The sequence below is a fragment of the Macrotis lagotis genome, chromosome 1 (assembly GCF_037893015.1).
Source record: "Macrotis lagotis isolate mMagLag1 chromosome 1, bilby.v1.9.chrom.fasta, whole genome shotgun sequence".
Taxonomy (NCBI): Eukaryota; Metazoa; Chordata; class Mammalia; order Peramelemorphia; family Peramelidae; genus Macrotis; species Macrotis lagotis.
This window is the reverse complement of record NC_133658.1, coordinates 801267039-801294513: the sequence shown is the minus strand read 5'-3', so window position 1 is coordinate 801294513 and position 27475 is coordinate 801267039. Positions and strand designations below refer to the sequence as shown.

The 27475-nt window shown below is 38.2% G+C and overlaps 1 protein-coding gene across 1 annotated transcript in view; it reads right to left on the bottom strand.

The window, feature by feature from the left end:
- LOC141508361 (2-acylglycerol O-acyltransferase 2-like) overlaps window positions 1–27475 on the bottom strand; it is a 47260-nt gene that overhangs the window by 10055 nt on the left and 9730 nt on the right. Inside the window, exons 2-3 of the mRNA XM_074216907.1 lie at window positions 26563–26741; window positions 297–501 (exon numbers count right to left, since the gene is read on the bottom strand). Of these exons, the coding sequence (XP_074073008.1) occupies window positions 297–501; window positions 26563–26741 (384 nt within the window). The remainder of the gene's footprint in view (window positions 1–296; window positions 502–26562; window positions 26742–27475) is intronic.

Genomic DNA, 27475 nt, shown 5'->3' with positions numbered 1-27475 from the left:
AACCTGGATTCCCTAATTCCATCCTATAATTCAATGATCAATATTCTTGACTCTGGCAGTCTAGTTCATTGTCTCCCAACACTTATAACTGAAATGCCTCCCCCCCATCTAACCACCATGTCTTTTATTGTATATCAGAAGTCATTGCCTTGGTAGAGGGATAAAAACTATTGACTGGTCTCTTTTCATGTGTCTTTCCATCTTTGTAAATCAATTCATTGCTGAGAAATCGTCTTTCCCAAATTAGGTATGGGTAGGGATTGGCAAGGAGGAAATGGGTAGGGGAAGAAACACACCTCCAGTCAGGAGATAATCCCTGAAGAAAGGCAGTCGGAACCACAAAGTCAGCATCATCAGGTGGGAACGGATCCCAGGAAACAAAGAAGAAAAATTGGTGGCTCCAGTACAGAAGTTAGTGAAGGCTCCAGCAGCCAGAACGCCATGTGGGTGGAAGCCAGCAATATAGTTCTGAGTTGGGTCCAAATCCACTGTCTTGATGAGCTAGAGAGACACCAACAATTGGAGTGATAAGCACCTTCCCCATCCCAATGGCTTTAGAAACCTCATATTACTGAATCTTCCAGGAATAACTAATGAATCCTGCCTTAAGAGAATCTGACATAAATAAAAAGTTGAACTTGGAAAATATTTGTGAAAAAACAATTATTGTGGGGCAGCTAGGTGGCATAGTGGATAAAGCACTGGCCCTGGAGTCAGGAGTACCTGGGTTCAAATCTTGTCCCAGACAATAATTACCTAGCTGTGTGGCCTTGGGCAAGCCACTTAACCCTGTTTGCCTTGCAAAAAAAAAAAAACCTAAAAAAATAATTATCTTTAAAATGAGTACCATGTCAAGTTGGGCATACTTTTGTACATTTATATTTTCATGACAGTTCTATTCAGGTATTAGTGATATAGATGAGACCTTGGACTCTTCAAGACAATTCAGGTTACTTGACTTTCATTCATCTTAGTTCAGTTAAGGAAGTTTTTATTAGACATCTGATATATGTGGAGGTATGCTCCTAGATCCTGGGAATACCAAGATGGAAAGCAATACAATTTCTGCCCTCCAGGAGCTTACACCCTTCTGAAAGGAGGAATACAGCATTTAAGTAGATGAACATAATATGAATTTAAGGAGAGAGAACCAACACAAAGGGGAAATCAAGGAAATTGTCACAAAAAAAAGGACACATTTAAGCTGAGTCATGAAGGAAGCTAGGGATTCTAAGAAGCAGAAGTCAGGAGCAAGAACATTCCAGAGACTTAAGACAGCCTTTAAAAAGGGATGAAAATGAGAGATGGAATGCCAGACTGGGGAACAAGAAATGGGCCAGTTTAGCTTGACTGCAGAATGTATGGAAGGCAGGTAATGTAAAATAATTCTAGAAAGACTGAAGGCAAAGCTTTAAATGCCAAGCTGAGAATTTTGTAATCTTTCTTTTAAGCAATAGGAAGCAAGTGAAGATTTTGTTCCTAGGGGAGAGACACTATGAGATCTATGGTTTCAACGTATCACTTTGGTAGTTGCATGGAAGACAGTGAAGTATTGATGCTTTTTCTGACTTCTCAAATATTTATGTTGTATCTGTTCTATACACATTTATTAATATACACATATTGTCTTTGCCAGTAGAATATAAGCACTGTGAAGGTAAGGATTGTTTTATTTTTATCTTCATATCACAAGTATTGCACTTGAAACATAGCAGATGTTTAATGTATTTTCCTGAATCATTGCTTCATTTATTGATGAATTTGAAAAGGGAGAGATTAAAATCAGGGAGAAAACTTGGGAAGTTAGTGAGATAGTCCAGGTAAAAAACAAAGAAATACTGAATCAGGATAGTGCATACATATATGAATGGAGAAAAAAGGGATGTTGTGATTAAAAAAGCAAAAAGAGGAGAAGGACACACAAGTAGGATAATTTTGCAATTAATTTATCAAAGTTAAAATATATTTATTTTAAAAAACAAAACCTTTAAATATAAATCCATGGTCTATTCTACCATCCTTTCTTAGTTTTCTTTGTATATTGAAATGTGTATTTTTGATGATTCAGGTCACAATTTTGATTTGGGACATGTTGATTGTGTTTGCAGACTCTTAGGCTTTGAAGAAGTGAAAATCTGTATCTGCCACTCCCAGGCTCAACCTAGCTGAGGGAAGACAATCTCATCTCTGGAAAGCTGCTTTTATGGTGATCCATGAAATAGATGAAAAGTCAGAACTATCAGGTAGACAAGGGTTAATGATAGGGCAGTTTTTAAATGACCTCCAAATAGAAATTTGGATATTGATGCTATATAGTGTTAGTTTTTCGATTTACTGTTACTTTTTTTTTATTTTAGTTTTTGCAAGGCAGTGGGGTTAAGTGGCTTGCCCAAGACTACACAGCTAGGTAATTATTAAGTGTCTGAGGCCAGATTTGGACTCAGGTATTCCTGACTCCAGGGCTGGTGCTCTATCCACTACACCACCTAGCTGCCCCACTACTGTTACTTTTTCAATGACCACAAGTTGTCATATTACAAGTTGGTCTGAATATTCCTTTTTACACAGTTCTTAAAATTTTGGCTTCATTTCTGAATCTTTTACTCACATCTCTACTATCCCACACACTTGTACACTTGACTCTGATTCAGCCTAGGGGACCTTAGAAAAAAGGAAAAGAAAGAAAAAAAATAGTTGAACAAAAATTAGCAACCAACTGCCTTTGTCTAACAGCATACATAATATTCCATTCCAAACAAAACTACAGATGACATTAAGCTCTTTTGCCTCCTGTATTCCTATTCCTACAAGGGTTGCTATGAGGAAGAGAGTTTAGATTCCCCCAGGAGGAAGAACTAGGAGAAATTGGTGGAAAATTAAAAGAGGGCAATTTTTTAAATTGCTTTGTGAATTTTACAATTTCCCCCCCAGTCCTGCTTCCCCCCCCCACGACAGAAGGCAGTCTGATTTATTTCCATGGTATACATTGATCAAAATTGAATGGGTTGAGAGAGAAATCATATCCTTAAGAAAAAAAATAAAATATAAGAGATAGCAAAATTACATAAGAAGTTACCTTTTTAAAATTAAAGTTTTATAGTCTTTGGTCTTTGTTTAAACTCTACAATTCTTGCTTTGGATACAGATGGTATTCTCCATCACAGATACCCTAAAATTGTCCCTGATTGTTGCACTGATAAATGAGTAAGCCTATTAAGGTTGATCATCACCCCTCATGTTGCTGTTAGGATGTACAATGTTCTGGTTCTGATCATCTCACTCAGTATCATTTCATGCAAATCCTTCCAGGTTTCTCTGAATTTCCCTCTCTCCTAGTTGCTAATAGAACAATGGTGTTCCATAACATACATATACCACAATTTGTTCAGCCATTCCCCAATTGATGGACATTCACTCAATTTCCAGTTCTTTGCCACCACAAACAGGGTTGCTATGAATATTTGTGTACAAGTCATGTTTTTACCCTTTTTCATGATCAAAGAGGGCAATTTTTGATCCATAAAAGGAAAAAGGCAATCCCTACCACTGGAAGTCAATCAATCAACATTTATTAAGTGCTTATTCTGGGTCAGACACTGTGCTAAGATCTAGGGATGTAAATAGTCCCCAACGTTAAGGAACTTACATTCTATTGGGAGGAATCATATATACAAAGATGTATAGATACTATAGATAAAAAGTAATTTTGAGGGGAAATATCTGTGAGTAGAGGCAGGACAGCCACTTGATGGGGCCATGTTGGAGGGGAATTCTGTTCCAGTAGGAGGTGGACTAAGATACCATTTGAATCGAAGTCCTTCCCAACTCATATCCTAGGATGCTAAGAATAATGCCACATCATACACTTTTTCATACTAGTGTATATCATAGTAGTCATGCATATAAGCATTTCTTTTTGTTCATTTGTTCGTTTGTTTTTTACAAGGCAGTAGAGTTAAATGATTTGTCCAAGGTCACACAGCTAGGTAATTATTAAGTGTCTAAGGCCGGATTTGAACTCAGGACCTCCCGACTCCAGGACCAGTGCTCTATCCACTGTACCTCCTAACTGCCCCTATACAAGCATTTCTAAAGTATTTTCTATGTGCCAGACATTGGGGATTCAAAGAAAGTCAGGGGAGGCTAGGTGACGTAGTGGATAAAGCACCGGTCCTGGAGTCAGGAGTACCTGGGTTCAAGTCTGGTCTCAGACACTTAATAATTACCTAGCTGTGTGGCCTTGGGCAAGGCACTTAACCCCGTTTGCCTTGCAAAAAAAACCTAAAAAAAGAAAAAAGAAAGTCAGAAAACAGTCCCTGTTCTCAAGAAGTTGACAATTTAATAAGGAAGATAATATGTAAATATTATTATATTTGTAAATATATACATACATGTATACACACATGTATATGCACATACATACATGTGTGTATGTGATGTCTGCATACATATCCACATACATAATAGATGGAAGGTCATCTGCAAGGAGAAAGCAGTATGAACTAGTAGAATTAGGGGGATTGGGAATGGCTTCTTGAAGAAGGTATGATTTCAACTGAGTCTTGAAGGAAGTCAGAAAAGCCAAGAGCTGAAAGAGAGAATTTTAGGTCTAGAGGACAGTGAGAGAGAAGGTGGAGAAATCAAATCACTTCTTGAGCTCTGGAAGAGACCTCAGGAATTATCTTGTTCAACCCTCTTACTTTAAAATGAGGAAACTGTGACTCAGGTAGACAAAGTGATTTATACAAGGTCACAAAAGTACTTATATCAAATGAAGTAATATATGTAATCTTCAAATACTCTTAACATTATGCTTTAGCTATCTGTAATTTCAAGAGGATGTGTCTTCCCTCCATAGATGCAGACTTGTAGCTGCCTATGCATTAGTGTGGGACTCAGAATGTAACTGGGGCTTACTAAAAATTTGTGGATCTAAATGGAATTAATAGAATGGATCTTCATTGGCTGCTACGAAAAAACAATAACAACTCTTCTCTCAAAGCCCCACTAAATTGTGCACTTGCTAGCCACCTTTCTGAGGATGACTGCCCTTGGTCCATCTAGTCCTTGGATGTCCCAAATGCAGTCTATCCTTAAGTCTGGACTTTAAACTTTACCAGCTAGGTAGATAAACAGTCACAGAATTTCAGTCAGAATATATTTCAATGGATATAAATCTGTCAATATGTATTTTTTAAATACTTACTATGTATCTAGTGTTGCGCTATCTGCCTTGAGGGAGCTTACACTTTATCTCCATTCCAAAAGAGATGGACAGTCATCAAGCCTCTACCTGAAAATCCCCAATGAGAGGGAAATCACTTTCTTCTTAGACAGTCCATTTTTTGTATGTCTCATTCTTTCCTACTGAATTTTGATTTCTATGAGATAGAATGAAGTTCAGTTACAAAATGGACTTGGTTTGGTGTGGGAATCAAGAGAGTCAGTCAGATTCTGTATCATGAACATGACTCAATCTTGTGCTCCAACATGTATTTTTCTCCATCTCGTTATTTCCTACAAATCATCCATGGGAAACTAAGTGGTATAAGTCATGTATTGTTTCATAAATGCAGGTAGATGCAATTAATCAGCATCTCTCAATTCTGGGGAAAAAAGATCTTGAAACTTACCTGCCACCCTCCAAACTTGAGTGAGACTCATTTTTCTCCCTCCCAACTTGGAAAGCCCCCCTAATCTTTCTTCCAATTAGAAATCGGGTTACCTTTTGTATCCTAGTTTGTATTCTATTATTTGTTTTCTTTTAATCATTTGATATTGCTTGATCAATTATTTTGAATACATAAAAATCTGTCTTATTCTGTATTCAGGGTCTTTGGACTGACTGGGGAGTTCAACTGACACATTTATTATTCCTATTTTGCTAATAAATTGTATAGTTCAGATTGTAAAGCTCAAAAAATTATTAATTATCCAAATCAGTAAGAACATATAGTTCAACTTCACTTTACAGATGAATAAGCTGAGGCATAGAATGGTTAGTTAATTTATCTAAGGAAACTTGCCATCATCAGAGGTATGATTTGAATTGACATCCTCTGACTCAGTGGAGAACCAAGGGAAGGTAAAAGAGGTGATCTGTCTTGTAGTTCTATTGAGGACAGCACCTCCAATGAAAGAGGAAGAGTGTATGTACAAAGAACCACCTTTTCTCAGAGGGAATGAATTGCAATGGGGCAATAACAGCCCTGAGCAGTGGGATATGGAGGAAGAAGTAATGATGGATATCAGTACATGGAAGAAGATGAGATGATGGGCAACTCTCTCTAGTTATCAGTACCCTATTTGTTGGGGCAAGAAACCAAGTGGCATCACAATAATCTAGTTTAAATTATTAACCCATCACATTTCCCTTTTTTTTACTGCAATATTTATTTATTGAATTATTTCATTGGCATAACTATTTATAATGTTTAATAAAAAGAGATACATCGCTGTTTATTTCCAGGACATTATTATTATTATTTGTTTCAATTCATGACCATTAATGAAAATAATTTTGTCATATGGACATGGAGATAAGTGTTGAAAAAAATGACCTGCTCTGTGTGTCAGATACACTAAGTACATTTCTGCTTTGATTTTAGAACCCATGTTCTTTTTTTCAGGTATTCCAGGTAATATCCATTTTTTGAATATTAGATCTTTATCAGAGAATTTTGGTGCAAAGATTCTCTCTCCCTCCCCGCCCCCCACCATCAACTTTCCATTCCAATTTCTGTCGAAATATTTTTATTTGAACAAAAACCTTAACTTCATGTAATTAAAACTGATAATTGTATCTCCTGTGATCATCTCTATTCTTTGGTCAAGAACCCTTCCCTTATCCATTCCTGTGAAGAGTTTCTTTCCATTTTCCTCTAATTGATTTATATATGACCTTTTCTTTCTTCACTGTGTATTCAAGGAAGATTAGTAGCTCTGGTGTGAGGGTTGCTGAGTATTTTTCAGGGCTTCTTTCAAGATATCTTGACTTTGATGTCCACCTAACTCTCATCTGTGGCTCCAAGAAGCTGTGATGCTGAGGACTATGACATCAGGGGAAATGATGCCATGACAAATACATGAATTGAATTTGAGTGAGGGGATTGCTGTAGTAAGTCACCAGCCTCACTTTCTCCTCCAAAGTCATCTGGGGTTCAGATGTGAATCAGGACAATTAGAGATGATCCTGGATGTGAGGTAATCCAATTCCTGTGCTTGATGTGGCATTACCTCCCCAAGAAGCTGTAGCATAGACAGCAACCACCCTAATAAACTGTTTAGGTAGTTGGGCTAAACCAGATTGAGGAGTTAGGAGGGCATCTACCCCAAGCATGTGAAGTCTTGGTGGAATGGTGCAAGAGAACAATTCATTCTAACAGCCATGAGGGCAGCTGAAGCAAGTGCTGTAGAGTGCTTAGAGTTTGGTTAGACATGGAAGACTGCAGGATCGTTCACTGCTTCAAGAGTCATCACCAGATGGGGTGGCTAGGTGGCACAGTGAATAGAGCACCAGCCTTGGAGTCAGGAGTACCTGGGTTCAAATCCGACCTCAAACACTTAATAATTACCTAGCTGTGTGGCCTTGGGCAAGCCACTTAACCCCATTGCCTTGAAAAATCTAAAAAAAAAATTTTTTTAAAAAGTCATCACCAGTTGTCCTGACTCTGTCTTACCACTGGAACATCATGACTTTGGAAGGGAGAGTGACTTGGTGCAACTCTGCCTCACTTAAATCCAATTCATTGCACGAATCAAAAGGTATCACCCATACAACTTTTCCATTCTTTTCTCAAAATCCTTTGGCAACAGGTAAGTGATAAAATAGCAGGTGAGAATACACTGGGAGCTGTAAGCTTAACGCTGCACACAGGTGGGCCAAGTAAATAGGATCATTTCTTCACTGAAAGCTGCAGTGGGATTCAGCAGCCCCTGGGAGATTGAGCAGCCCTTTTAAGGATCACTGCTCAACTCCTGGTGTGAGGAAGGAGCTAGAAGGGATGCCCTAAAAATTGTCTGCTTACCCAACTCTGACCTGATTACCATGGCAGGTGAGGAGACACAAAAAATGTATACAAAAACTTCTTCAAAGAAGATTCCATTCACCATTGGAGCATGAAATGTGTGCACACTCATAAATAGCACAAGATTTAATAGACCTAATATTTGCACAGAAAAAAATCACTGTAACCAAGATCAAAAGAAATGTAGTAAATTGGGAAACAATTTTTACAGCTAGAATTTCTGCAAAGGACTCATTTCTAAAATATACAGAGAATTGAGTCAAATTTTTAAAAAAACAAGCCATTCCCCAATTGACAAATGATTAAAGGATATGCAAATGCAATTTACAGATGAGGAAATCAAAGCAATCCTTAGTCATATGAAAAATTGCTCTAAATCACTACTTATTAGAGAAATGCAAATTAAAGCATCTCTGAGGTACCACATCACACCTCTCAGACTGGCCAATATGACCAGAAAGGACAATGATCAATGTTGGAAGGGATGTGGGAAATATGAAACACTAATACATTGTTGGTGGGGAGCTGTGAACTCATCCTACCTTTCTGGAGAGAAATTTGGAATTATGCCCAAAGGACAACAAAAATGTGCATAGCCTTTGATCCAGCAATACCACTACTGGGTCTATACCCTGAAGAGATGATGAAAAAGAGTAAAAATATCACTTGTACAAAAACACTCATAGCAGCCCTGTTTGTGGTGGCAAAGAATTGGAAATTAAGTAAATGTCCTTCATTGGAGAATTAATTAGCAAATTAATTAACAAACTGTGGTATATGTATGTCATGGAACACTATTGTTCTAGTAGAATCCAGGAAGGATGGAAATTCAGGAAAGCCTGGGAGGATTTGAATGAACTGATTTTGAGTGAGATGAGCAGAACCAGAAGAACATTGTACATCCTAACAGCAACATGGGGTGAAGATTTGTTCATTCCATTAGTGAAACAATTAAGCACAATTTGGGGGCATCTGTGATAGAGAATACCATCTGTATCCAGAGAAAGAATTGTGGAATTTGAAAAAAGACTAAAATTTAATTAATAAAAACAAAAAAAGCTATCGGATTTCCAGCCAAGATGACGGAGAGAAGACAGGCACAGTTCTAAAGTCTCCTGATCTCCCCCCATCTATGATATGAAACAAACCTCTTAACAGAAATCTGATCTACAAAACCCAGAAAGAAAAGCCAGGAGAAAGAACATCTACCTCAGGATTTGCCCCGGGTAAGCCCAGGTGCAGAGGGAGAATCAGCAGGGGATCAGCCTGACTATTGACTGAATTGGAGCTCCAGGGAGCCTAAGGGCCCAAGAGCCAGACCTGCTTGATCAGTAGCGGGGCTAGACCGTGAGGGCTGCATCAAATAGGGAGCAGAGGTATTGGTGTTGGTGCTGACCCTGTGGAGCTTGCCAACAAGGCTGGGGGGAGAGTTCCAGAGCAGGAGAGCTGTGGACACCATCCCTGGGATCCTTTGGTCTGAAGAACTCTGAGTCCACACCTCCATTGAGGCAGAGGCCTCTTCCCAGAACAAACACAGTTACAGATTACTTCTGCCTTGGCACAGGTGTGTGAGAAGAAGAACCAACTCAGCAGACAATAAGGAGAGGGATGACCTCACCCCAGGGTAAAGCCCACCATTGATTGAAGGCAAAAGTAGTCAACAGATTCAATCACTCCCTTCAGGCTAAGGGAGAAGGCCTCAATCAAGGTCACAGACACTCCAGAGAAAGCAACCAGCACCTCCTACTGGCTAGCTGGAGAAACTGTACTCAATGAGAAAAGCCTCTAGGGATCCCAACACCAAACCTCTGTGAATCAGCCCCTCCCCAACTCAAGGTCTTAGCAAAATGAAGAAAGGTCAGTACAAAGGTGGATACTTAGGAAAAATCAACTGCTCATGGATAGGTTGAGCTAATATAATAAAAATGACAATTCTACCAAAATTAAACTACTTATTAAATACCCTACCAATCAAAATTCCAAAAAAATTACTTTAATGAGTTAGAAAAAATTGTAAGTAAATTAATATGGAGAAATAAAAAGTTGAGAATTTCCAGGGATTCAATGAAAAAAGTACAAAAGAAGGTGACTTAGCCTTACCAAATCTAAAATTATATTATAATCAAAACTTTCTGATATTGGCTAAGAAATAGAGTGGTGGATCAATAGGTGCAACAGTAGGAAATGATTATAGTAATCTACTGTTTGATAAACCCAAAGGTTCAGCTATTGGGATAAAAACTCTCTCCAATGAAAACTGTTGGGAAAAATGCAAGTTAGAATGGCAGAAACTAGGATTAGCCCAACACCTCACACACTATACCAAGATAAGATCAAAATGGATACAAGATTTAGACATAAAAAACAATATTATAAGCAAACTAGGAGATCAAGGAATACTTTATTTTGTCATATCTATGGAAAGGAAAAAAGTTAAACAAATTAGACAATTTTGATTACATTAAATTAAAAAAATACTGGGGGATATGGATAAAGGGGGGAAAGGGGGAAAATAAAAACAGAGGAAACATAGCATTATAACTTTGAATGTGAATGGGATGAACTCTCCCTTAAAATGCAAACGAATAGCAGAGTGCATTAAAAACCAAAATGCCACAATATGTTACTTACAAGAAACTCATTTCAAGCAAAGAGATACATATAGAGTAAAGGTAAAAGGTTGGAGCAAAATATATTTTGCATCAGCTGAAGTGAAAAAAGCAGGGGTAGCAATCCTTATTTCAGACAAAGCAGGTGCAAAAATAGATAGCATTAAAAGAGATAAGGAAGGAAACCATATTCTCCTAAAAGGTACCATAGACAATAAAGTGATTTCAGTACTGAAATATATATGCACCTAATGGGATAGCATCCAAATTCTTAGAGGAGAAGCTGGAAGACATAGACAGCAAAACTCTACTAGTGGAGAGACCTCAACCTCCCACTCTTAAATCTAGATAAATCAAATCATAAAATAAACAAGAAAGAAGTTAAGGAGATAAATAGATTGTTAGAAAAACTAGATATGGTAGACTTATTGAGGAAATTGAATGGGGATGAAAAGGAATATATCTTTTTTCTCTGTAGTACATGGAACTTATACAAAACTTGACCATATACTAGGACATAAAAACCTAATGATCAACTGCAGAAAGGCAGAAATAGTGAATACATCTTTCTCAGATCACAATGCAATAAAAGTCAAATGCAATATTGGGCCAAGGACATATAGACCCAGAAACAATTAGAAATTGAATAACCTCATTTTAAAGAATGAATGGACCAAAAAACAAATTATAGAAAGAATTAATCATTTTATCCTAGATAATGACAATAATGAAACAACATACCAAAACCTATGGGATTCACTCAAAGCAGCTGTCAGGGGATATATTATATCTTTAAATGCTTACATGAATAAATTAGAGAAAGAGGAAATCAAAGAAATAAATATGCAACTAAAAAAATTAGAGAAAGAACAAATCAAAAATCCCCAAGTAAATACTAAATTAGAAATTCTGAAAATTAAAGGAGAAATTAATAAAATCTAAAGCAAAAAAACTATTAAATTAATAAATAAAACCAGAAGTTGGTATTATGAAAAAACCAATAAAATTGATAAACCTCTGGTTAGTTTGATTAAAAAAAGAAAGAAGAAAACTAAATTGCTAGTATCATAAATGAAAAAAGTGAACTCACCACCAATGAGGAGGAAATTAAAGTAATAATTTGAAATTATTTTGCCCAACTCTATACCAATAAATTTGACAATCTAAGTGAAATGGATGAATATTTACAAAAATATAAGTTACCCAGGTTAAATGAAGAGGAGATTAAATAGCTAAATAACCCTATCACAGAAAAAGAAATTCAACAAGCCATCATTGAACTCCCTAAGAAAAAATCTCCAGGGCCTGATGGATTCACAAGTGAATTCTACCAAACATTTAAGGAACAATTGATTACAATTCTATATAAACTCTTTGGAAAACCAGGGGAAGATGGAACTCTGTGTAACTTTCTATGAAACCAATATGGTGCTGATACCTAAACCAGGAAGAGTTAAAACAGAGAAAGAAAATTATAGACCTATCTCCCTGATAAATATAGATGCAAAAAATTTTAAATAAAATCTTAGCAAAACAATTACAAGTTATCACTGGGATAATACATTATGATCAAGTGGGATTTATCCCAGGAATGTGGGGTTGGTTCAATATTAGGAAAACTGTTAGTATAATCAATTATATCAACAATAAACCTATCAGAAATTATATGATCATATCAATAAATGCTGAAAAAGCTTTTGATAAAATACAGCATTCATTCCTACTAAAAACACTAGAGAGTGTAGGAATAAATGGACTGTTCCTTAGAATAATTAGCAGTATCTATCTGAAACCATCAACAAGCATTATATTCAATGGGGACAGGCTAGAGGCATTCCCAATAAGATCAGGGTTGAAACAAGGGTGCCCATTATCACCACTACCATTCAATATTGTATTAGAAATGTTAGCTTCAGCAACAAGAGAAGAAAAAGAAATCGAAGGAATTTGAATTGGGAAGGAAGAGACAAAACTCTCACTCTTTGCAGATGACATGATGGTCTACCTAGAGAATCCCAAGAAATCATTCAAAAAACTACTGGAAACAATTAGCAATTTTAGCAAAGTTACAGGATAGAAAATAAACCCTCATAAATCCTCCACTTTTCTATATATGACTAGCAAAATACAGCAGGAAGAGCTAGAAAGAGAAATCCCATTCAAAGTAACCTCAGACAATATAAAATACTTGGGAGTCTATTTGCCAAGACAGACTCAGAAACTTTTTGAAAACAATTATAAAACACTTCTCACACAAATTAAATCAGATTTAAATAACTGGGCAAACATCAATTGCTCATGGATAGGTAGAGCTAATATAATGAAAATGACAATTCTACCAAAACTAAACTACCTGTTTAGTGCCCTACCAATCAAAATTCCAAAAAATTACTTTAATGAGTTAGAAAAAGTTGTAAGTAAATTCATATGGAGAAATAAAAAGTCAAGAATTTCCAGGGATTTAGTGAAAAAAAGTACAAAAGAAGGGAGCTTAGCCCTACCCAATCTAAAATTATATTATAAAGCATCAGTCATCAAAACTTTCTGGTATTGGCTAAGGAATGGAGTGGTGGACCAGTGGATTAGACTAGGTGCAATAGCAGGCTAACGATTATAGTAATCTGCTGTTTGATAAACCCAATGAGTCCAGCTATTGGGATAAAAACTCTCTCTTTGATAAAAACTGCTGGGAAAATTGGAAGTTAGTATGGAAGAACCTTAGATTAGACCAAAACCTCACACCCTATTCCAAGATAAAATCCAAATGGATACAGGATTTAGAAATAAAAATACTATAAGCAAATTAGAAGATCAAGGACTAGATCAAGGACTAGATTACCTGTCAGATCTATGAAAAGGGGAGCAGTTTATGACTAAGGAAGAGATGGAGAACATCACTAAAAACAAACTAGGTGATTTTGATTATGTTAAATTAAAAAGCTTTTGCACAGATAAAACCACTGTAACCAAGATCAAAAGAAATGTAGTAAACTGGGAAACAGTCTTTACAACTAATGTTTCTGACAAAGAACTCATTTCTAAAATATACAGAGAACTGAGTCATATTTTTTTAAAAAAGCCATTCCCCAAATTGACAAATGGTCAAAGGATATGCAAAGGCAATTTACAGATAAGGAGATCAAAGCAATCTACAGTCATATGAAAAATTGCTCTAAATCATTACTTATTAGTGAAATGCAAATTAAAGCTTCTCTGAGGTACCACCTCACACCTCTCTGACTGGCCAATATGACCAGAAAGGATAATGATCATTGTTGGAATGGTTATGGGAAATCTGGGACACTATTCATTTTTGGTGGAGCTGTGAACTCATCCAACCTTTCTGGAGAGAAATTTGGAACTATGCCCAAAAGGCAACAAAAATGTACATACCCTTTGATCCAGTAATAGCACTACTGGGTCTATACCCTGAAGAGATGGTGAAAAAGGGTAAAAACATTACTTGAACCAAAGTATTCATAGTAGCCCTGTTTGTGGTGGCAAAGAATTGGAAATCAAGTAAATGTCCTTCATTTGGGGAATGGCTTAGCAAACTGTGGTATATGTATGTCATGGAACACTATTGTTCTATTAGAAACCAAGAGGGATGGGAATTCATGGAAGTCTGGAGGGATTTGCATGAACTGATGCTGAGTGAGATGAGCAGAACCAGAAAATCACTGTACACCCTAACATCAACGTGGGGGCGATGATCACCCTTGATGGACACGCTTATTTAATCAGTGTAACAATCAGGGAGAATTTGGGGCTATGTGCAATGGATAATACCATCGGTATACAGATAAAGAACCATGGAGTTTGAACAAAGTTCAAGGACTATTCCCTCTAATTTAGGGGAAAAATCCTATTTTATTATCTGATCTTGTTATCTCTTATACTTTATATTTCTTCTTTAAGGATATGATTTCTCTCTCATCACACTCAATTTGGATAAATATACAACATGGAAACAATGTAAAGACTGACCAATTGCTTTCTGTGGGAGTGGGGGAGGGAAGTGAGATGGGGAAAAAGTGTAAAACTCAAAATAAATAAAATCTTTAAAAAAAGTTATCTTATTATGTAATCGTTATTTCTTATACTTTATTTCTCTTCCTTAAGGATATGATTTCTCTCTCATCACATTCAATTTAGATCAATGTATACCCTGGAATGTAAAGACTAACAGACCACCTTCTGTGAGGGTGGGGTGAGGGAAGCAAGACTGGGGGAAAATTGCAAAATTCAAAATAAATAAAATCTTTCCTTTATTAAAAAAAAAGAGAAAGATGCAGGATTCTTGACTCAGTAAGAAGGCAGATGAAATTCAGTTTTATGTGAGTAGTTACAATCCAAAGTGCTTTCAGGATGCTTTGAAGGCTATTTATGGAACAAAGACACATAGTGCATCTCAAACACTCAGTACTGATGGAGTTACATTGATTGGTGACAGAGACAAAATCCTAGAGATGGGCTGAACACATTGTTCTTTTTTTTTAAACAGTGTTCTTAACAGACCATCATCCATCAATGCAAAAGTCACTGACCATTTACCTCAAGTTGAAGTTAATGTGTCCCTAGCTGAGGTTCCAACCAAAGAAGAGGTTTTGAATATCATTGGGCTTCTTTCATGTGGCAAAGCTGGTGCTGATTCTATTCCAGCTGAGACTTTCAAGGTGGAGGGTTCAATGTGCTGAAATTTTCCTGGTTATATAAGGCTTGGAGAGATTATTCCCTAAGAATTCAATGATGCCTCCATTGTTCATCTCTATAGAGGTAAAGAGAATAGATTGTCCTGTGACAATCACAGGGATATTTCTTTTTTAATCATTGCTGGTAAGATTATTGCCAGAGTCCTTCTCAATAGGCTAATCCTTCACCTGGAAGATGGTCATCTCCCTGAGAGCCAATGTGGCTTCAGAAAGGGTCAAGGAATAGTTGATATGTTGGTTTTTTACCCAACTCCAGGAGAAAAACCAGGAACAGAACAGAGGTCTATACAATGTTTGTAGATCTGACCAAGTCCTTTGATTCTGTCAGTCATGAGGGTTTATGGAAGACTGTCAAAATCTGGTTGTCCAGAGAAGTTCAACAGTATTTTAAGTCACTTTCATGAAGGTGTGCATGCCCAGGTTCTGCATAGTGGAAGATGCTCTTACAACTTCTCAGGCACCAGTGGAGTGAAACAAGGATGTGTCATTCCCCCCCACACTTTTACCATTATGTTTTCAGTCATCTTACCAGTCATCTTCACTGAAGATGAATATAGCATTAAGGTCAGCTACTGCCAGTAAATTCTTCAATAAGAAAAGGCTACAAACCAAGACCAAAGTGGAGGGAATGTTTGTGTATGATTTTCTGTTTGCAGATGATTGTGCATTCTAAGCAACCTCTGAAGTTGAGAAGTAACAAAATATGGATTGATTCTCTGCTGCTTGTTCTAACTTTGACCTAACAATTAACAGCAAGAAAATACAGATTCTCCATCAGCCAGCACCAGCCCATTCATATATGGATCCATCAATTACAGCAAAAGGAGAAGTTTTGAATACTGTGGATAAATTCACTTACTTTGGCAGTGGTAACTTTCCAAGGTTGACACATGCATTGCCAGAGCAAGTTCAGTTTTGGGGAGGCTCCGAAGGAAAGTGTAAGAAAGAAGAGGTATTAGATTGACACCAAACAGAAGGTCTACAGAGCCGTTGTGCTGACCTCATTGCTATATGCCTGTGAAACCTGGACAGTCTCCAGCACCATGTCAGGAAACTGAATCATTTCTATTTAAATTGTCTTAGGAAGATTCTGAAGATCACCTGGCAGGAGAAGATACCATATTTCTCTTAAGAACTATGGAATTGGGGCAACAAGGTGGTGCAGTGAATAGAGCACTGGCCCTGGAGTCAGGAGGGTGTGAGTTCAAATGTGACCTCAGACACTTATTACTTGGCTGTGTGACCTTGAGCAAGTCACTTAACTCTACTGCCTTGCAACCCCCCCCCCCAAAAAAAAGAACTATGGAATTGATTATGCAGTATGGGAGACACTGGCACAGGACCACCCAGCATGGTGTGCTCTTTTCAGAGAGAGTACTGTGCTTGATGAGCAAAGCAGAATAGAAGTAGCTCAAAGGAAACATGAAATATATAAGTTTAGAGTAACCACCCCAGGCATTCACACGGACTATTTGTGCCCAACCTGGGTAGAGCATTGCAAGCTCATATTAGTCTGATCAGTCATATGAAGACATGATGTAATTTATCTCTAACATAGCGATGTCATTTTGGTATTCTTCGATAATGAAAGATAACCATATATCAAGTGAGATAACACATGGAAAACAGTTCTCAAACTTTAAAGCACTATATAAATATTAGCTATTAGGATAACTGATGCTGATGCTAATGTCCCATCTATTTTGCAGAAACAGAAACTAAAACCTAGAGTGGGGAGATGATTTCCCCTAAATCATAGCTACCATCAGAAGTAGGATTTGAATCCAAGCATCCTGACTCTAAGTCCCAAGCTCTTCCCACTAAACCAGGGTTCCTTTAAGCATAGGTAGAGTATTTATCCCCTAAGATGGGACTCAGGCTATAGTTAGGCACAGGCTCCAGCCTGAATCCCTCAAGGGCCCAATCCCTGCCCTTTTCTGTGATAACAGTTTTATGAACTGTGACTGTGGTCCTGTTGAAATAGAAACACAGGGCTAGAAGGGATATTAGGGATCATTTAATTAAACTCCATTTTGCAGATGGGGAGCCTGAGACCCAAGAGTGATGATATGACTTGCTTATTGTCATGAAGGTAGTGATGGTGATATTTAACTTTCATTCTCAAAGAAGACCATGACCTCAGAGAGGTGATGCTATGACATATATGTGAATTGAATGAGGGAGTGAAAGTTACCAGCCTTACTTTCTCCTCTAGTGTAATTTGGGTTCAAAGGCCAGGTGGAGATGACCCTGGATGCAAGGCAATTAGGTTTATGTAACTTGTCCAAGTTCATACATTAAGTATCAATTGTCTGAAACCAGATTTGAAGTCAGGTTTTCCTGACATGAAAGTACACACAATTAGAAAGTAATCACAATTAGAAGCTATGTCTTCTGCCTCCTAATACAGTATCTTTTCCCTATTAGATCAAAATGACTCATTCTTGCAAATCCTTTCAGAAGTTGCATGTTTGGCGACCTTCAAGTCTAATCCCAGGGGCAAGAGAAGAACCCTGATCCTTGTGATTTTACCTGAGGTCAAAGATCCTTTCTTCCTTCTAATCTACCTTTCCTGAGTCATAGACTTTGGACTTTTATTTACACAGGAGGGTACAAAATTCTTTAGAATTTGCATAAGAGGAAAGGGAAGTTTCCTAGTCTGACTTTTGATGTGTTAGTTTTCAGTGAAATCAGTAGTAACCCTGATGTGACTCACTTATGCCCAATAACTCCCTCTGACCTATCATAAAGGTAAGCATTTGATCTTAGCAAGTCCTAGGTTTATAAATCTAGAATTGTAAGGGACCAGAGACCATAAGGTTACTCATTCATTTAAAACAAATTTTTGATATCTTTTATTTTTAAAATACCTATATTTTTCAGGGTAGCCCTTCTCTCTATACTAAAGAGCAATTCCTTAAAAGAGGGAAAAAATGACCAATTTAAACAAACTAACCCACATAATGAAAAATGTTCCACATTAGCTGCAAAGCATCACACCCACAGTTCCTCCCACATACTCTGCAAAGAAATAAGACAAACATTGTCATTTCCTGGGGAAACTGAAGCCTAAAAAGGAAGAAGCCTCAAAAAACTTTTAGTCTAATACATGCCTAAACAGAAGACCCAACAAAAGGCCAGGCTCTGAAGAGCTCCAGTGGTAGGGATCTCACTACACCAAAAGAACCAAATTCAGGGCCCTTTCTATAAAGGACCCCATGAAGAAACCCAGATATGGAGCACCAAGATGCCCCCCCAATATCAGCCTCTGAGACTGGAGTTCCAGGCAAAGTGAAATGCTGTATTTATCTCTGCTGGCCATTCTCTAGTACTACTCTCACTGCTCCCTGAACTGGGCTCATGATTTTGTGGGGGATCCTCACTGAGTGCTCTCAGAATGTCCTGGAACCTTGTATTAATCCAAATGGGATCTCAGTGTCTTATAGGATCAGCTCAAAGTGAAGTGGTCTTTATTTCTGGTCATCCTTTAACAGATAGAGGCTCTTAAACATGACTACTAAATTTCTCTGAGGAGTGAGGCCTGTTTCCCCACTTAAAATAGGGAACCCTACTAGATTTAGAATCAGAGGGTTTGGTTCAAATCCCAGCTCTGTTGCATGCTCACCTTTGAGTAAGGCCCTCAACTTCAGAAATATTATAGGTATAAACTGGCTTCCCCTTAAGTCTCCCTACTGGGAGAAAGGGACAGGCAAGATCATTTAGATGGAGGTAGGAGGATTCAGCCCTAGGTCTACCCCCCCAAATTCTTTGAGAAGATGAAAAAAGACATATTTCTAGAACCTTGACAGAAGGACAGATGGTCCAGGGCCGTCTCCATCTGGCCTTTGAACCCAAATGACTCTAGTGGAGAAAGTAAGGCTGGTAACTTTTACATCCCCCATTCAATTTACATATATGTCATAGCATCACCTCTCTGAGGTCATGGTCTTCTTTGAGACTGAAGGTCAAATATCACCATCACTACCTTCATGACAATAAGCAAGTCATATCATCACACTGAGGCCTCAGTTTTCCCATCTGCAAACTATGGGGGAGGGGGTTTGAACCAGATGTCTCCAAAGCTCTTTATAACTCTAAGTGCTATGATTGCTGTGCTCTTTTAGGATGGAGATATGGCCTCTACCATTTAGGAAGGAAGGAAGGAAGGAAGGAAATTGAAAATGAGCTAATTAGAGCAATATTGCATGATGATCAACTATGATGGACTTAGTTCCTCTCAAAAGTTCAGTGATCAAAAACTATTCTGAAAGACTTGTGATGGAAAATACTATCCATAGCCAGAGAAAAGACTGTGGTGTCTGAATACAGACCAAAGTACGCTATGGTCACTTTTTAAAACTTCTTTTATGGTTTTTTTCCTTTCTTGTTTTTTTCTTTTAGTTCTGATTCTTCAATGATAACATGATTAATATGGACATATGTTAAACATGATTGCATATGTATAAACTAAGACCACCATGGCAACAGCAAGTGAGACTGAAATCACACTTTATTTTTTTTTAGGTTTTTCCAAGGCAAATGGGGTTAAGTGTCTTGCCCAAGGCCACACAGTTAGGTAATTATTAAGTATCTGAAGCCAGATTCGAATTCAGGTACTCTTGACTCTAGGGCCGGTGCTCTATCCACTGAGCCACCTAGCCAAACCGAAATCACACTTTAATAAGAAACACAGGGTATAGAGGCAAATGATACAGAAAGTACAGAGACAAGTGGAGAAAAGTGGTACAGTGGCAGAGAGTATGGTCAAAAACAGGATAATGGCAAGTAGTGCAGGAGAAGGATAGGGAGGGGAAGGGGTAGAGAATATCCCTCACATAACAATAGATTCAAGTTGGGAGCACCAGAAGAGTGCTCAGGGGATGAGTTGTTTTTTTTGGGGGGGGGAACAGACTTGGGCTTGTTCACTAACATATTTAAATTATTTAATTAATTTATATATAAAACACATAATAATTTAATGATTAATTTATGTTAACATAATACAATACAATGAAAATTAATTTACAATGTTAAATAATCTCAGAGTTAGTGAAAAAACTTTAGAGTTAACATATTGACATTGTCTCAGAGTTGACAACATCATTAGGCATTCTGCTAGTCTTATTGCAAGATGTCTAAAATTTGTCCAAGATTTACAATAGCATAGCACAAAAAAGGCCAGACAGCAAAACCTAAATTCAGTACATATTATCAGGAAGTCATTTTAGCTAAGATGTGTGTATACACATATACATATTTCAGTTGCGACCATTTCTTTCTGATTCCATTTTGGATTTTCTTGGCAAAGATATAAAATGCTGGAGTGGTTTGCCATTTCCTTCTAAAGCTCATTTACACATGAGGAAACTGAGGAAAAGAGGGTTTAAATGACTTGTCCAGGGTAACAGATAATAAATGTCTCAAGACAAATTTGAACTCAGTTCTTCCTGACTCCAGATCGGTTGCTTTATACATTGTGCCATTTATCTGACCTATTTTACACACACACACACACACACACACACACACACACACACACACACACACTATATGTATTTAAAATAGAAATATTTTTAGTTAATATAACTATTTGTAAATTATGCTTCTTCTAGGTTCCCCTTTACAGTCTTACTTTTTGCTTTTGCCACTTTATACTGGTTACATATAAATTTACTTATTACACTGACTAGAAGAAAGGTGAGGGGGGTGGTCAGGGGGACCAGAAAAAGATACAATTTTAACATGCCAAAGCAGGAGGGAGTGTCCAAGAGAAAGAGATGATTACAGTATCAAAAGGTACAGACTTGTCATGGTGGGTGAAGACAGACACATTGCCTAATGGCAAAAATCAGTGGCAACTTTGAAAGAACATTTTCAATCCAGTAGTGGGGTGGAGATCCAAATCAGAAAATGTTAAGCAGGGTGGAGGAATTAAGAGCTAGGAGCAATAGGTCAGAGTTGTGAGGAGGCAACTTTGAACTTGGAGTCAAGAAAGATTTCTTAACATTGGAGCTATTCAAAAGGGGAATCAGTCTCCAGGGAAAACTGAGTTGGATAGAGATTGAAGGATTGGAGGGCAGAGCAATAAATCCCTCCCAAAGCCTTCCTTTATAGAGGGCTCTGAACTTTCAGAATCTTCATTCTCTCCATTTTCCATAAGCAGCACTGCTTGGTTTCAACTCCCCCAGTGGTATCCCCTCCCCCAATGAGTCACCCAGCATTAAATTCTAAGCTCCTCGAGGGCAAGGCAATCTTTTCTCTTTTGTAATACTAGTGCTTAGTACATACAGTGCCCAATAAAAAGGAAGAATTTAATGAATGTTTCAAAATTGAATAATTGATTAGCAGTGAGGAGAAACAACTTAGGAGGTTTTGATTGTAAAGTTTCAGTATTTAAAAATCTTTTAAAGGACTTTTAATGTTTGTAATATAATATTTGTAAGTGTTTTGCAAATCTTAAAGTGTTATATGAATGCTATCATCATTTTCTAACTGCTCTGTGAGATGTTCCAACTCTGAGGTTCCATGATTCTCCATGCCACTGCTATAACTCAGGTCTTTACCATAGCCTGTGGAAAAACAATGAGACTTGTTCTGTTTGACTCCAGAAAGCAGAACCAGGGGCCATGTGCAGAAATTGTAAAGAGGTAGATATAGAATTGAGGCCAGAAAAGACTGCCCAACAATTAGGGCCTACTCCCAAATCAAACTAGCCACATGGGCAAGTAATGGTTTGCTCTCACTGAAGAGCTCAAGCAAAGGTCGAAAGATCTGGCCACTCATAGTTATGTTCAGTTATCAGTTTGATTAGGTGCCCTTTGAAGTCCCTTCTGGTCTGTGAGGTTCTGTGATTCTCTTTTAGCTTAAGCCTTTAGTCTTTTATCATAACCAGGCTGTACCTTGCCTTTCCAGCCATATCTCTTATGACTCCTCCCCATGAACTCCAATATTTCAGCAAAATTAAACTCTGTAATTCAAACATAATCTGTGTTTTCCACATTCAAGCAATTTCCGTGCTGGAATGTCCTTCCTTCCCCTCTTCACTTCCTAAATTCCTCCCTTCCCTTAAAAGACTACTTCTAATGCCACCTCTTCCAGCAAGACTTAGATCCCTTCCTCCTATTCCCTCTCACCGTGTTGATAAAGAATTTGTATTTGTCTGGTGTAGATAACTCAGCACTTTGTACCTTTTCAAAGATATATATCATGCAACCTTGCATATTAACATTATCTTTTTTTTTCTTTCTGCAGTGGGAACTGCCTGTGGTGCACCTGTGGCATATTACAGAGTACAAATCCATAAGCCAGAAGACTTGTTTCAATGCAAAGGGAAGGGGCTGCTGTTATTGTTAAGTCTTGTCTGACTCTTTGTGACTCCATTTGGGGTTTTCTTGGCAGAGATACTGGAGTGGTTTGCCATTTCCTTCTCCAGCTCATTTTACAGATGAGGAAACTCAGGAAAACAGGGTGAAGTGATTTGCTCGGGGTCAAGCAGTTAGTAAATGACTGAGGCCATATTTGAACTTAGGAAGACTTGCTCCTGCCCTAAAGGGAACGGAAGGGGAGGGGAAGGAATAAGAGATTCCATAACATCTTCTATATAGCAAGCATTCTGCTAAGCACCTTGTAAATAGTATCTCCTTAGATTCTCACAACCAATCTGGAAATAAGTGCTGATATTAGCCTCATTTTACAATAGAGGAAACTGTTCCTGACCTGTAAAGATAATGATAGTACTTGTATCCTCTATCTCTAACCCCATAAGGTAGTTGTGGGGAAAAAAACCCTTGTGAATCTTAAATTACCACAGAATTGTGTTTTGATACTACATCATTCTAACTCTTCCAGGGCTGTCAGAGGACTCTAAATACAGTAACTGCTTGAATGAATCAATGAATGGATGGCTGAATCAGAGCCTTCAAATATCTGCCTTCTATTTCCTTCTTGATTCTAGATGCTGGAATTAGGGATCTCATTGGAAGTAGTCAGAAGGACCTGGGGAACAAATCTAAGCTGAAGAGTCTGGGAAGAAGATCTCTAAAGGGTTTCTGAGAACTGGAGATGGGTGGTACCTGCCCTGTCAAGAAAGGTCCAAAGGTTTTACCCAGAGGTTCTTCAAAAGCAGTGATTAAGGGGTGGCTAGGTGGTGCAGTGGACAGAGCGCCAACCCAGGAGTCAGGAGGACCTGAGTTCTACTGAGGCCTCAGACACTTAATAATTACCTTGTTGTGTGATCTTGGACAAGTCACTTTAACCCCACTGTCATGCAAAAACAAAAGCAGTGATAAAAGATGGAGATTAGACTGATTTTGAAGGGAGTAATGAAGAACTATTAAATTCACCAGCAATTTTCCTGATCAGACTAGGAACTGAGTCCAAGGGAGTGACTCAAAGAAGGAAAATCCTCTTTTGTTCTACCCTCAAACCCTGTTTACTCCAAACATACTGGATTCCCCCAGCTTTGCTGAGTCCTAGTTCCTTTTGACCCACCCTTAGTCATGTTCACTCTTGACTTACTTTATTCTCCCCAACCCTAAGCACTTCCAACTCTTTTATTCCCTTTCCTAACCCTTCTTACTCCCTCTCTAGTCACCTCCATTGAATTCTTCTTGATTCTTCCAATCCTCTACCCTCCTATGCCTCTCTGCATCACCCCGGCCATACTCCCTCCTCCTTAGGACTGCTCCCTCCATCCCTGTTCAGCCTTCACCCCTTCCAAGCCTGTTCACCACCAGTGACCCCTCCCTCATATGACCTGCCCCCCAGATAGCCCTTTGTCCCTGTTATGTTTCTCTCTAATTGCTCTAATGGACCCAACAGTGATAGGTACCTATATCATGGATTTGTGCTAGCCAGTTCTGGCATTCAAGATCTTCAAGGAAATTGTGGGATATGAATGGAGCCAAGGAGGGAACAGATAGGATGATGAAACAGCACAGAGTAAGAACTGTGAAAGAAGGAATGCTTGGGTTAGACAACATTAACTGGGCCTTCACTGATGCTAAGAAATCCTACTATATCTCCCTCATCATCTTCCTCTCCATAGCAGCTCCTCCAAATCTTTTCATCCCTTGTCAAACCTCCCATGGCTCCCCCTTCCCCCATTCTATCAGTTAAGATATTTTACAGAAAAAATTGAGGGCACCAGGAAATTTCTCTTTTGTATCTCCTATCACTCTTCACCCCTGTTTCACATGATGAAGCAGCCTCACTCCTTACCAAGGCTAACTCCTCAATCAGTGCCATTCCATTCCATTCCATCTCCCAACAGATTGTCCCCTCTGCATTCCTATCTATTGGCTGGTTTCCTACTGCCTACAAACATGCCCATACCTCCTGTTTTGTCAAAAACCACTCACTTAGTGAACAGAACCAAGAGAACATTTTGTATATGATAGTATTGTTCAATGAAGAACTGAAAATAACTTAGCTATTCTCAACAATTTGATGATCCAAGACAATTCCAAAGGACTAGTGATGAAACATACTAGTTGCCTCCAGAGAAAGAATGGTTATTTGAATACAGACTGAAGTATGCTATTTTTTACTCTTCCATTATTTTTCAAGGTTTTGTTGTTTGTTTGTTTTTTTAGGTTTTTGCAAGGCAAATGGGGTCAAGTGGCTTGCCCGAGGCCACACAGCTAGGTAATTATTAAGTGTCTGAGACCGGATTTGAACCCAGGTACTCCTGACTCCAGGACGGGTGCTTTATCCAGTGTGCCACCTATCTGTCCCTATTTTTCAAGGTTTTTTATTTGAGTCTTCTTGTACAAAATAATGAATATGGAAATGTTTTACAAAATTGTAAATGTATAACATATCTCTGATTGCTTACTGTCTAAGGAAGGGGGAGGAAAAGGGAAAGGATAGAATTTAGAACTCAAAACTTTAAATAAAAATGTTAAACATTTTTTAGAAAAAATATTAAAGTTAAAAAAAATCCTCCCTTGATCTTTCTGTCCTTGAAAACTATCTTCCTATATCTCTTCTGCCCTTTGCAGCTAAACTTGAAAAGGTTGTCTACAATAGGTGCCCCCACTTTCTCTCCTCTAGGTCTTTTCTTAATTCCTTATAATCTAGTTTCTGACTTCATCATTCCACAGAAACTACTCTCTCCAGTTATCAATGATCCATTAATTGCCAAACCCAATGCCCTTTTCTCAATCCTTATTCTCTATAGTACTGCCTGTTACCCTCTCCTCTTTGGCACTCTCTTCTCTTTAGGTTTTCAGGTTGCTACACTCTTTCCTTCTTTGCTTCCTATCTATCTAATCCTTTGCTGAATTCTCTCCCAAAGCATACCCTCTAACTACAGGTGTCCAACCATGTTCAGTCCTGGGCTCTCTTCTCTTCTCCTTCTATATTAAATTATTCTTTATTTACTTTGTGATCTCATCAGCTCCCATAAATTTAATTACCATCTCTGTGTTTCTCAAATCTACCTGTCCTAACCCATCTCTCTGCTGACCTCCAATTTTGCATCACTAACTGCTTTTCAGTCATTTTGAATTAGATTTCCAGGAGACAGCTTAAATTTATTACATTCAAATTGGAATTCACTATCTGTCTGCCTAAACCAGGGATAGAGAACCTTTTTTTCTGCTAAGGATCATTTGGATAGTTATAACATCATTTGAGGATAATAAGTTATCAACTTAAAAATCCTAACCCTAAAAAGCTCCTAGATTTATTGAATTTTGAGTTCCACCTGTGATTGCTTTGGAAAGCCAGACCAAATGATTTCACAAGGCTTATATGGTCCACATTTGGAAGGTTCCTAGCCTCTGCAAATTTTCCCAATCTCCTACCTTTCCTATTAATGTAGAGGGCACATTATTCTCTTTGTCCTTGAGGCTTGAAACCTAGGAGTCATCCTGGATTCCTCACTATCTCTCACACACATTCTCCCACCCCAGCCCCCATTTAAGATGTTGTCAAATTCACTTCTACAACATCTATTAAATACATCCCCTTCTTCCCTTTGGCAATGCCAGAGCCTACATTTTTCCCCTTTTTGTATTCCTAGTGTCTGACATACATTAAGTGGTTATCTGTTGTTAACTAACTGAATATAGCAGTATTTCCTCTCTTTTCTTAATTTGGACTAGAAGCTGATGTTCAATGGTTCCTCCTGCTTTTGCTTTGATTACAGCTTCCTTCCACCATGCCAAGGCAATAACCCATCCACACTCAACTCTCCACTAAGTCACTTACCGAGACAGGAAAATAGTCTGCTAGGTACTTCCATAAACGCCAGTTCTGCATGCATTTAATCTGTCTCCCACCTTTCCTTGGAGTATCTCTATCCAGGTACCACCAGGCGGAATATAGTATGCTGATGAACCAAAAGCGAGTGAAGAAGAGTCCAATGTAGGTGACTGTGCAGGCTAAGCCTGGGAGAAGAAGACATGAAATGCAGTCAGTAGGGTGGCTTAGGATAAGCATCTAGTCATTATGGTCTGAGCATAAGTCAAGTTGCTTTTTTTTAGTAATGACTTCCCTGCCATGAGAGATCTTTCAGCAGAGATTGAAGATTGAATGACTCCATCAGGGAGGATGAAGAGGAGACACCTACCTTAGATGGGAGGGTACACTAGAATAAGTGGGAGATCACATACCCTGATATAACTAGTCAATGGGAGCTAGTCAATGGGATGATAGTCAATAGTCAAAGGTTCATTCTAGTTCTGATAGTCTACATTATATGTTCTAAGATCACTGACATTCCAAGAACTATTATCTAAGGTACTGCTGGGGTAGAAAGATTATTGGACTTAGAATCAGAAGATCTTGAATCTAGTCCCTGGCCTCAAACACTTACTAGCTATGTGTCCCTGGGCAAGTCACTTAATCCTGTTTGTCTCAGTTTCCTCATCTGTAAAATGAGCTAGTGAGGGAAGTGGCAAAACCACTCCTAGTATCTTTGCCAAGAAAACCCCAAAAGGGGGGTGGCTAGGTGGCGCAGTGGATAAAGCACTGGCCATGGCATAAGGAGGACCTGGGTTCAAATCCAGTCTCAAACACTTAATAATTACCTAGCTGTGTGGCCTTGGGCAAGCTACTTAACTTAACCCCATTTGCCTTGCAAAAACCTAAAAAAAAATCCCAAAAGGGGTCACAAAGAATT